The sequence below is a fragment of the Peromyscus maniculatus genome, chromosome 23, assembly GCF_049852395.1.
Source record: "Peromyscus maniculatus bairdii isolate BWxNUB_F1_BW_parent chromosome 23, HU_Pman_BW_mat_3.1, whole genome shotgun sequence".
In the NCBI taxonomy this organism is placed as follows: domain Eukaryota; kingdom Metazoa; phylum Chordata; class Mammalia; order Rodentia; family Cricetidae; genus Peromyscus; species Peromyscus maniculatus.
The window spans coordinates 726,667-738,700 of NC_134874.1; the positions used below are offsets into that span (position 1 = coordinate 726,667).

At 45.8% G+C, this 12,034-nt stretch overlaps 1 protein-coding gene across 46 annotated transcripts in view; it reads right to left on the reverse strand.

Moving 5' to 3' along the window:
* Nucleotides 1-3,939: 3,939 nt before the first annotated feature.
* The window catches only part of Ep400 (E1A binding protein p400), a 111,355-nt gene continuing 103,260 nt past the window's right edge, over nt 3,940-12,034 (reverse strand). For 39 of the 46 annotated variants that reach the window (XM_076561159.1, XM_076561166.1, XM_016002601.3 and 36 more), the window contains 5 exons: nt 10,679-10,874; nt 10,046-10,170; nt 9,372-9,518; nt 6,248-6,325; nt 3,940-5,856 (listed from right to left, as the gene is read on the reverse strand). In XM_076561159.1, coding sequence (XP_076417274.1) covers nt 5,584-5,856; nt 6,248-6,325; nt 9,372-9,518; nt 10,046-10,170; nt 10,679-10,874 — 819 coding nt within the window. In that variant the 3' untranslated portion in view covers nt 3,940-5,583. The remainder of the gene's footprint in view (nt 5,857-6,247; nt 6,326-9,371; nt 9,519-10,045; nt 10,171-10,678; nt 10,875-12,034) is intronic. The other 7 variants (XM_076561178.1, XM_076561171.1, XM_076561155.1 and 4 more) reach the window with 2 other exon arrangements.

Sequence of the window (12,034 nt, forward strand, 5' to 3'; positions counted from 1 at the left end):
GGGTGTCAGATCCCTTGGAACTGCAGCTACATACAGTTGTGAGCTGCCATGTGGGTCCTGGAATTGAAATGGGTCCTCTGGAAGAGCTCTTAACCCTTGAGCCATCTCTTTAGCACCACAATGTTTATAATTTTGTTTTTTGGTGTAGCTCACTGTCCTGGAACTAAGTATAGACCAGGGTCGCCTTGATTGAACTCAGAGATCCACCTGCCTCTGCCTCCCTTAAAGGCATGCTCTACCACTTCTGGCTAATATTCACAATATTAATCCTACTAATCCATGAGCATGTGAGGTTTCCCCTTCTTTTGCTATCATCTTCGTTTCTTTCTTTAGTGTCTTAAAAGTTTTCACTTCCTTAGATTTATTCCAAGTTTTTGGTTTTTTTTTAAGACTATTTCGAATAGGATTGTTTCCCTGGTTTATTTCTCAATATGGCTGTCATTTGTATATAGGAAGGTTACTGACTTTTGTGTGTGCTAGTTTTGTATCCTGCTGCTTGGATTAATGTGTTTATCAGCTGTAGGGAGTTTACTGATACAGTCTTTATGTATAAAATCATAGTCTACAGCTAGGGATTCTTTGACTTAATTTCCTATTTGTTTTCCTTCTCTCCTTTACTTGTCTTATGCTCTAGCTAACAACTTCAGGTACAATATTGATCATGAGAAGGGAAAGTGGACATTTTTATTTCTGATTTTAGTGGAAAAGCTTTGATTTTCCCTCATTTAGCATGCTGGCTATATAGTTATATATTGCCTTTATTATGTTGAAACATGTACCCCCTCCGGGATTCTATCATGAAGAGATGTTGGATTTTGTCAAAGGCCCTTTCTGAATCCAGTAAGATGATCATGTGGTTTCTGTCCTTGAGTGTGATTATGTGTGGTGTATTTGTTAGGGCCCTGGAGAAGTCCCACAAAAGACCACCATCAACTTATGCAATCAGCAAGAACATTTATTATTTCAGCATGCTGGGGCCTGCCATCCCACACAAAGGAAAGATGGTGATGACCCTGAGAGAGATGTGTGGTTTCCTTCTATTCTCTTGCTGTTTTTCAAAGGCCTTTAGGTGAAAGGTTAAGTCATTAACATAAGCGCTCTCCAGTTTTTGGAAGCAGGGTCCTAGTGATACCACCTTTCCTCTTATGACTGCCTCCCTCGTTGTGCCCTGTAGATTCTGGTATACTGTGTTTCCATTCTTTTTGTTTTGTTTGAGACAGGATTTCTCTGTGTAGCCCAGACTGTCCTGAAACTAGCTATGTGGACCTGGCTGGCCTTGAACTCAGAGATCTGTCTGTCTCTGCTTCCTGACTGCTTTCATTTTCATTAATTCTAAGAATTTAACTGCCCTCTTGATTTTTCCCCTTGTTTTTATCCAGTGGTGTGTTTAGCTTCCATGAGTTTTTGTGGGGTTTTTTCTTTTATTTTATAATTTAATTTAATTTTACATATCAGCCACGGATTCCCCTTTCCTCCCTCCTCCTGCCGCCCTTCCCCCAGCCCACCCTCCCCATTCCCATCTCCTCCAGGTCAATGACTCCCCTGGGGATTGAGTTCAACCTGATAGATTCAGTCAAGGCAGGTCCAGTCCCCTCCTCCCTACACCAAGGCTGAGCAAAGTGTCCCTGCATAGGCCCCAGGTTCCAAAGAGCCAGCTCATGCACCAAGGACAGGTCCTGGTCCCACTGCCTGGGGGCCTCCCAAACAGTTAAGTTAATCAACTGTCTCACTTATCCCGAGGGCCTGGTCCAGTTGGGGGCCCCTCAGCTATTGGTTCACAGTTCATGTGTTTCCACTAGTTCGACTATTTGTCCCTGTGCTTTTTCCAGTCATGGTCTCAACAATTCTCTGTTCATAAAATCCCTCCTCTTTCTCGCCGATTGGACTCCTGGTGCTCCACCTGGGGCCTGGCCGTGAATCTCTGCATCTGCTTCCATTAATCACTGGATGAGAGTTCTAGCATGACAGTTTGGCCATCCAGTCACCAGAATAGGTCAGTTTAGGCACTCTCTTGACCATTGCCAGTAGTCTATAGTGGAAGTAGCTTTGTGGATTTCTGGGGACCTCTCTAGCACTTTGCTTCTTCCTATTACCATTGGGGTCTTTATCTATCATGGTATCTCTTTCCTTGTTCTCCCACTCTGTTCTTGATCCAGCTGGGACCTCCCACTCCCCTAAGCTCTCTTTCCCTCGACCCTCGCCCTTCATTACCCCCCCTCCTCATGTCCAGTTTGCTCATGTAGATCTCATCCATTTCTCTGTTGTTGGGCAATCCCTGTGTCTTTCTTAGGGTCCTCTTTACTAGGTAGCCTCCCTGGAGTTGTGAGTAGCAGTCTAGTCATCCTTTGTTTTACATCTAGTATCCACGTATGAGTGAACACATACCATGTTTGTCTTTCTGAGTGTGGGTTACCTCACTCTGTAGCCAGATGGAATGCAGGGTTGAGACTTGCTTTGTATACTCATATATGGTTGACTTTGGAGAAAGTTCTATAGGCTGCTCTAGTGTTTGGGTAGACTGTTAGACGCATTTGTTTTATATGTTTGTTTTTGTGATGGGACCTAGGCATCAGGAATAAGGTCATTGGTAGTGTTTTTGATGTGGTTATCTGGTCTTGCCTTTATTGAGTGGGTGTTTGGATCTTTGCTTGCTGTTAAGTTACTTCAACTTGTCAGGTGTGGACCAAGTGAATAGCATTTGGTTGTCAGTTCTTAGGGTAAGTGAGAGGTGTAAGTGCAACCTCTGAGCCTAGGAATAAACTTTCAGGCTTAGAAGATTGTTAATGCCAATTTTCAGAAGTTTGCAGGGGCCTTACTGGGTTCTGTAGGTGGTCCTTGGGTAGCAGGGGCTCGAGTCACTGTGGAAGTGGACAGTGCTCTGAAGGTGGGTTACAGGATGCCACACCGCCCTCAAGTGAAGGTTAGTGGAGCAGTGGCCAGATACTGTGTGATCCCCATGGTGTCTTGGTGTGGGGGTGTCTGCCTGGAGTTCTATGTCAGACTCCATACAATGCTCAATAGTGAAGTGGGTAGGATGTCTTGATAGGCAGGCCAAATGGGTCTGGGGTCAGAGGCTATACAGCCTTAGGGTTGTGCAGTGGGTGTGGTGACTGATAGGCAAGCAGGTGAGTGGAAGTCCTTTTTTTTCCATTCCTCTTCTGTGAAAGCCCCTGGCTAGCTTGGTCCCCCTTTGCCTCTCTGATGAGGAGTAAGGGTGTGCACCACCCCACCTTCCTTGAGGGCCAGCCATGTTTATGGGCAGTGTCAGAAAAGATCACATCTGCTATCTTGTCACTACACAAGATCAGCACCCAAGTGTCACCTGTTGGGCCTGAGTCATTAAAGCTTGTCTGGGTCTGTGCAGAAGCAGGCATCTGGTGAAGGTGGTGGACACACCAGAAGAGGTGGAGACCATGAGACCAGCCAGGTGGAGGGCCACCTGGGGATCTGCCTGAATGAGGCTGGATGTGAGCTGAACCCAAGGCCTTTCAGAAAGATGAGATGTGAGATTCTAAGTAGAAATTAAACATTGTTTTTCTGGTGTCATAATGGAAGGTGCCTTGGGGAGGATTTTATATGGGTGTACACTGGTGGAAAGGCAAGGTCACCTGGTCACTTACAAGGCTGAAAGGAGGCAGCAATAGTTGCTACTGGGACTACTTATAAGTAGCTCCTGCTCATAAGGCCTACTCCCTGGTGCCTGAAGAGGGGCCTCAACCTGCAGTCCTCTTGGCACTGTGAAGCCCTGAAGCAGACATATGGTGGGAAGCTGTGCAGGAACCCAAGTATGGCTTTACAGAGTGGCTTCAAGGCCAAGGAGTTAAAAAGGAAGAAAGCTTTGTTCCTTCTGCAGCTTTGGAGCAGTACACATACAGAGCGCCTCTGGTGCCACATTGCTTCTTTTGTTTTCTCACCTTGCAAATGAAATAACAAGAAGGGTGTAAAAAGGTCACTTTTATTAGCCTTTGCTTGGTAGGACAGCAGTGTCCTTTTAAAATCCTATTCAAGTACAAATGCTGTGTTTACAAAGTATTTACAATTTCAGTCCTGTTTCTTATATTACAAAAAAAAAAAAACAACAACCCAACAAAACAAACAGCTATCTGGTTGAAAAATGAATGAAAGTAACCACCAAAAATGAAGACCTCCCCACCTCTAACTCCACCCAACCACTGGTCTGGTCTTGGGCACACTGAAGGATGCTGCCACAACAGCAGGAAGGATGGAGAAAGGGGAGTGCGACATTGACAAAGGACCCCACTGAGCTCAGTTCTGCCTGAGGACTATAGGGAACAGGAAGTGCTGCTGGGAGCCAGGATCCTCCAAAGGCTCTTCCCCCAACACAGCACACACCAAGCCAAAACACGGTGGGTTTTTGCTTGTAGACCACATACAGGACAGGTTTATGGATCAGGAAACACTAAACCTCTTCTGGTTTTTCAACACCTAATTGCTACTTTCACCCCAAGTTTCACATTAAGAGCTCAAAAGTGAGTTCTGGCTGGGCTTTAGGATGTACTGTCACATTCCTGCCCACACAGCACACAAAAAAGTGGGATGAACGTGACAGGAAAGAATACTCAAACAATACAACAACTCCTGTCTTCAAGGCTGCAGTGTGACAGCATAGACTTCACAGACTTAACTTCCAGGCCATAAGACAGGCTTCAGACCTGATGTGGAACATGACCTTCCACTCTGGCAGGTAAGAAGGCACACAAGTCACCTTACAGTGGTAAGAAGAGTGAACATAGGACTGAACGCCATCCTAACCCTTTCTCCTTCAACTGCAGGCCTGTCACTGCACTAGCCATGACAGGCACAACCAGGCATCAGTTGTTGCTCAGTTGAGACATCTAAAATCCATGAAGAGCTGCTGAGGGGTGGTACAACAGATGCCTTCCTAAGAATACTATGCTCTCCAGACTAGACCAGGACAACAATAAGGGGACAGTAACCTTGGTACCAGCTACACCAGGCTGCCCCACCTGCCATATACATGTGTACAGCACCTGAGACTCATACTAGCTTGTCACAAGAATACTGCAAAGGATCCCAGTAGTGTGTCTAAACACAAACTTGGCTATACAGAGATGGTATCGGTCCCAGAGCCTTATACAAAGGAAAGCCAGTGCCTACTAGGACAAAATGGGTGCTCATAATGCAAGCCAGGACCTCACTGGCATATTGAGAAAGGTAAGAGTGCAGATTCTGGAAAGAGAAGGGGGGTCTCTAATGGTCTACTGTCATCTCTCCTGAAAGACTATGATGCATCTCCCTGAACAATAGTACCAAAGACCATGTCTGAGCTAGAGCCTGCTGTAGGACATGCTGCCCCTACCATGTACTAAGTAGTGTGCACTACAAAAGAAACACTAAAGGGCTTTTTAAAAGACTGGTGTGGGCACTACCCAAACAGTGAAACCATCAAAGACTGCAACTGTCGCTTTTTCAGCTAGTCACATACACACAGGAGAAAGTCAAACAACTTTGGCCAACCTAGGCAGCAGATCCCAGAGTCCAAAAACTGTATAGCATTCTGTTAAGACAGTCTTGCCCTACAAGTACCAACCAGTTTCCTTCCTATTGGCATGGAGGCTTGGTGGGTGTCTTCAGCCTCACAGCAGGGACTCGCATCTGCAACTTGGGCTGCTGGCTTGGGCTGTCAGAGCTGGCTGGAAGCTGGGCTGGGCTTGGACCACCAGGGGTCTGCAGTGAGGCAGAGGCTGTAGTCACCACCTGCTGCTGGATGAGCTTCTGCTGCACCACCTGGGCTGTTGCAGTCACTGTTGGGATCATCTGCACCTGTTGCCCTGCTGCTGTTGCCTGTGTGAGGGTCACTGTCTGTGGAGAAGCCTGAGCCAAGAGGAGAGCACAGGTCACCGGAGAACAGCCAGTTCACAGGCAGCTTAGAGTGAAAACCATGTCACCACTTTAACCAAATACTACTGCACCATAAGGAAAGACAAGCCAGAGGGCTCTGGTTCACAAAGGGGTGTTTTCACTTGCCAGCCTGTCTCCACCTGGATCCCATGCTGCCTCCCCAGATGCTGTGGCCCTCCCTGTCTTGTGGAACATAACAAAGGTGCCTGCTGAGAACAGGTTGGGGCACAAGTCTGGTCCTTCCCTGGAAATTTCCCCCAGTCAGTAAGTCATTTTCCCCAAAAGTAATTCTCTATAATCACTATTATTTTGCTCTGAAACAAATTGTGCCCCCCACCATCCCCTAAGTCTCTGTGCACTCTACCTGCTGAGAAGCAGATGCAACCTGCTGGATGCTGGCCACGGGTGTTTGCTGCTGCACAACTTGAGGAAGTTTTGCAACCTTTGATAAAACAAGGCAAGCATAGGATTCAAAATACAAAATACATGCACAAACATCTTTCTCTGTTCTTCAGCAAACAAATAATGGCAGGTAACATGGAGAAACGATCTCAAGTATGCCCACCTGGATTCTAGGAGGGTGAAGAGCAACTGACTCACTTTCAGAAGCAATCCATTAATGACTCCAGAGGATTCACATTTTAAATTTTTCTTGGGAGTGAACTCTGTTCTTAGTGGCACTGGATAGAGGTTCTGGACAGGCAAGCTCAGTGGGCCAGGAGGTCTCACCAGGATAGACACTGAGACTTCCCAGTGGTTTCATTCATCATAATTGAGAGCTCATGATTTATAAAGCAAAACTTTCTACCCCATGTTCACTTCCTGCAGATAGTTTGTTGCAGAAATCTCTTGCTATTGTCAAATTTAAACAACACTGATGCTGTAGCTCACTAATATGGGGCAAGGCTGTCTTAGCATTTGTATAGCATGCATGAAACCCTGGGTTGAATTCTTGGAATCATAGAAGCTACAAAACTTCCACACAGACTGTGGTATAAGGTAGTCCACACCCACAACCCCCAGTACTCTGGAAGCTGAGGTCAGCCTGGGATACACACCATGTTCAAGGCCAGCCTGAGCAATAGTGAAACCCTTCTCAAAATAGTTGACTATCTTATAGTCGAATTTCTGTAACATCAAGCATGCACAAAGGAAACCATAAAAGCCTGTGTAAGCAAGGATCATGAGTCTGGAATTCAAGAGTGTGGAAACACTCATAAGAATTAATACTTTAAAAATTTTTAACAGCTAAAGCCAGAAAATAGAAATGTAAACACAGGAAAAGTTGACAAAAACCTACCTCTACCCAAGGAGCTATTTGCTAGGAAAGAGAAAATCTGGGTTCTTCAATGCAGTGTCACCGTGTATACTAAACATACTCCAGGGCAGACCCTGTGCCCAGGGGAAAGTTTTTAGTATGGTTTTTTTTTTTTTAAAGAACATATGCATGAAGTTGGCTTTCTGTCTAGGGATCTGGGAGGAGTTGTTGATAGGGGAAAGAATATGATCAAAATATATTGCATGAAGAAATTTTCTTAAAAGTATTATACATCGAAAATACAAAAATGATATAAACATAGCTTTTATAAGTACTACAGAGGTTTTGTTTTAGATAAGAGAACAAGATTGTGTACAAAATTACCATTATCTACAGAGACATATTTGTATTTTCTTTGGTTTTTGGAGACAGAGTCTCTGAGTGGCCCTGGCTATCCTGGAACAAACTGTGAACCGGAGATCCACCTGCCTCCAAAGTGCTGGGATTAAAAGTGTGCACTACCATGCCTAGCCTATATTTAAAATATTGTGGAATAGCACTTAAAATCAATGTTTACCTAAAGAATATAAAGTCTAAATATATTAGTACTTCACAAAAGAAAGAAGAAAATACAGACTATTTGCAAAACACCAGGACTGGAGAGATGACTCAACAACTGAGGAAAAAATCTAGAGGACCTAGCTTTGATTTCCAGAACCTACGTGGAAGCTCACAGCTGCTTATAATCTTAGCTACTTGGGAGGCGAAGGCAGGAAGCTCACAAATTCATAGTCTACCTGGGTTACACAAGTTCAAAACTGTCTAGCAGCTTAGCAAAACTGTTTCTAAATTAAAATTCTTTTAAAGGACTGTGGATGTGGCTCAGCAGTAGTGCATACTTACATAAAATTCTGGGTTTAATCCTCACTACCACACTAAATACACCTAACATGATTTATAAGGCCCTTCAGACATACATAACAGAAGATGTATTATCCTGGTAAACTAGAAGCTAAGATCATAAACTCTAACTCTTTTACTACTGAATCCATGCAGATCTAACAGTAGTTGGATCGTGGTTATAAACAAACTGACTCCAAAATCACCAACTTTAAAGTGCAAGAACCAGACAGGCAGTCCTAAAGGACAGAGGAGAACATGCCTGCCAGAGACCCGAGTGGTACAGGCATAGACACTAAACAGGATGGAGTAGAGGTAAGATAGACATTTTAATAAGCAGCCTTGAAAATAAATAACAGACATTCACATATGTAGATTTCATCAAGGCCCCTCTTTGGATTAAACACCTAAGTGAGAAAGCAAAAATCATAAGGCCACAACCTCTGGAGTGGATTTCTTTTTGTTTTATGTATGTGTGCATGTCTGTGCATATTGAATGCTGGTACCATAGATAGAGGCAAGAAAGAAGGCGCTGAGTTCCCTGAAGCTGGAGTTACAGGCAATCATGAGTCAGCCACTGTGGTACTAGGAGCTGACCTTGGGTCCTCTGCAAGAGCTTAACTATTAAGCCATCTCTCTAGCTTCCAGGCTAGATTTCTTTTTTTTTTTTTTTTTTTTTTTTTGGTTTTTCGAGACAGGGTTTCTCTGTGTAACTTTGCACCTTTCCTGGGACTCACTTGGTAGCCCAGGCTGGCCTCGAACTCAGAGATCCACCTGGCTCTGCCTCCCGAGTGCTGGGATTAAAGGCGTGCGCCACCACCGCCCAGCCCAGGCTAGATTTCTTAAGCAAGACTTTAGCCAGAAAGAGACTGGATATTCCAATAGCTCATCTGAAGATACCATTAAGTGGAAAGAGAATCCACACACAAATGTTACCACAGCAACTTAGATCTAGACTGTGAAAACTAACCTGGCAGACTACTTGACAGGTATGCCAGAGGAGACATGAAAGTCAATAAACCAGGAAAAGATGGAATCTCATCAATTACCCAAAACACAAGCTAATAAAGTAAAACACACACACACACACACACACACACACACACACACACACACACACACACACACACACACGAAGTAAGCTGGTATACAGCAGCATGAGTGAGACCTCATTTGTGAGACTCCCCTGTGTTCTGGAAGGCTCCATGACTACTATGCAGAAAGGGCCCCACAGAAAAGGTTAGGGTAGTCACACTGTCCCTCAGCCTGCAGGACTCAGTCTCCGCAGGCCCTGCCACCTGCACTGGGGTGCACACAGCAGTATACTGACCTGGATTTGTGTCTGCACCTGCTGAGTCCCAGCCAGTTTCTGGGCCTGGGAGATGGGTGTGGTCAGAAATTGGGTTTTAAGGGCTGGCTGGGCAGCATAGGCGACCTTCTGCTGTGGGCCCTGAGCAGTGATCTGTTGAGTGGTTAGCTGAAGAAAAGACAGCAGAGGATCAGAGTCAAGTGAGGACCAGGCTCCCTACTCAGATCCTCAGGAGCTGCCAAGAGCCTTCACTATTTGACCCCTTCACAGCACCTTCGAGACAACACAGTCAAGACCATCCCGAGTACTGGCATCGCCCTACTTTTCTGCCATCAGGGTGATGCCACCAGTAAGTACTCTAAGTACAGAAGGCAGTGTCCCCTGCCCTGAACCCACAGTCCCAGTGGACTCCATGTGATGAGCCTATTCCTGCTTTCCTAATCATTTCTGGTCCCTTCCAGCCTGATAAATCCATACCTGGCATCCAGCTTGAGGCCACGCACCCTACCATCATCACTTACATAAGCATTCATCTCAAAAAGAAAAGAAAACAAGGGACACCGACCACACTAGCACCTCCACCCTGAAGCCAACACTCTTGGGATCCTTGCATCCTAACACAGCCCATTTACTCTGGACCCTCCTCCCCATCAAAGAGCTGCAGTGAAGTGAAACCTCACACAAGGAAGCCATACCTTCTGCTGGACGGCAGCCTGGCCCTGGGCAACTTGTGGCTGGATGGCCTTCTGCTGCTGGACTGCCTGCTGCTTGAGCTTCAGCAGTTGTTGGACATGGACAGGTTGGGCCACAACAGTCTGCCCTATAAGAACACCAAGTCAGTTAGGTCTAGGCAAGGGCTCCCTGCTTGTCCAGGTTCTGTTCAGAAAAGAGTAAATCCTAGAATTGTCCTAAGGCTTTGCAGGCCCTAAATATACAATCAATCAATCAATATCTGTCTGTCTGTCTGTCTGTCTGTCTCTCTCTCTCTCTCTCTGAGGCAGAGTTTCTCTGTGTAGCCCTGGCTGTCTGTGAACTCAGAGATTTGCTTAACTCTGCCTCCCAAGTGCTGGGATTAAAGGTGTGCACCGCCACCACTACCAGCACACATCCTGTTTCTATTTCATAAATGACAAACATATGGAAAATGTCAGAACGTTAATGGTTAAACTGAGGGCCAAAACTTGGGACTTGGAACCTAAGAGAAGCTACACTAAGCCTTAGGACAGCATGTGTGAAGTGGGCGACAGGACAGAGGGAGGCAGTGATCCCACCAGGACACAGGGCCACCTGGGAATTGCATGCAGCAACAAGAAGCTGCAGGAAGGTACCTGCTGTTTTTTGTGGCTGTCCAATTGCCACGCTGATCCCTGCAACGTTCATGGGCAGGGTCGTGACCCCCGGCGAGGAGACCACAGCTGCTGGGACAGATACCACTGGAGGCTTTGCCAAGGCCACCTGGGCAGGCTGGGGCGTCTGAGTTTGCATCTGCCCTTGTGCCTGCAGCTGAGAAGTAGGGACCCGAGTCTAAACAGTGAAAATAACAGGAGAATCCAGAGAAATTCAGACATTGTCTGTCCTTTTCTTTCCTATTTTTAAAAAAAACTTTTTTTTTTTTTTTTTGACCAGAAGCCAAGAGAATGACACAGACCACATGGAAAGAGGGCAGTGACACTAGAGGACAATCGAGAATCACGAGGCCAGCCCAGACTTGTGCTTGTCACTGACAGACACATGGGGACAGAATGTACAAGACTTGTGGACTCGCCCTGCTGCCATGTTCTGGTGTTCATAAGATTCCAAGCACTCCTCTCTGTTCCCTGTTCTGTGCCACTTACTTTCCATCCTCTGGCTTCCACTGCCCTTCCCTCCCAGAGCACTGCCATGACCACCCATCTGAAAACACACCCCAGGTTACCCGATCCTACAGTTTTCCCACACCGCTACCAAGCATTTTTCTCCCTAAATTACATTTTACAAAAGGCAAATGGAAATGAGTCAACTTTTGTATGTATAAGATTATCCAAACACACATAAACAAAAAAGAAACAAAAGCTATTCACAGCCCTCGAGTGCCCACAGACAGGGGACTGAAACTGACATTCAGTCTGCGAGGCATCTTTTCCATCTGTGAAACACGCAGCAGTAGAACGAGCGCCTCTTCCCTTTGCACAGTCACTTCCAGAGCTGCTTGATGCAAGGTTAACCTTCACTGTCAATCTGACTGGCTTTACAACTGCCCAGGAGACAACCCTCTGGGAAAGTCTGTAAGGAGGTTGCAGAGCAGAGAGGGGAGGACCCACCCTGAAAATGGACTGGGAGCCCAGACTCAACAACAGGTAAAAGGAGCAGTGAAGCTTGGAGAGCACCACCATTTGTCTCTCTGCTTCCTGAGTGCAGAGGCAATGTCACCTGTCTCCTTTTCCACAATGCCACAACTTCCCCGCCATGATAAACAAAGTAATCCAGTTGCTAACCCACCCTTTAAGTCCGTTTAGTGAACATTTAGTCATTTGATCTCCTCATTATCACTGACAAAAGCTTTGTAACTGCCCACTATTTCTGTAGGAGACAGGGAGCACTATTATATTAACGAGCATGTAAGGTTTGTGGCCTAAATACTAAAATCTACTCTGCAACTGCTCATTAAGCTCCTACCTACAACTATCTGTTACCCCTCTCCTGAC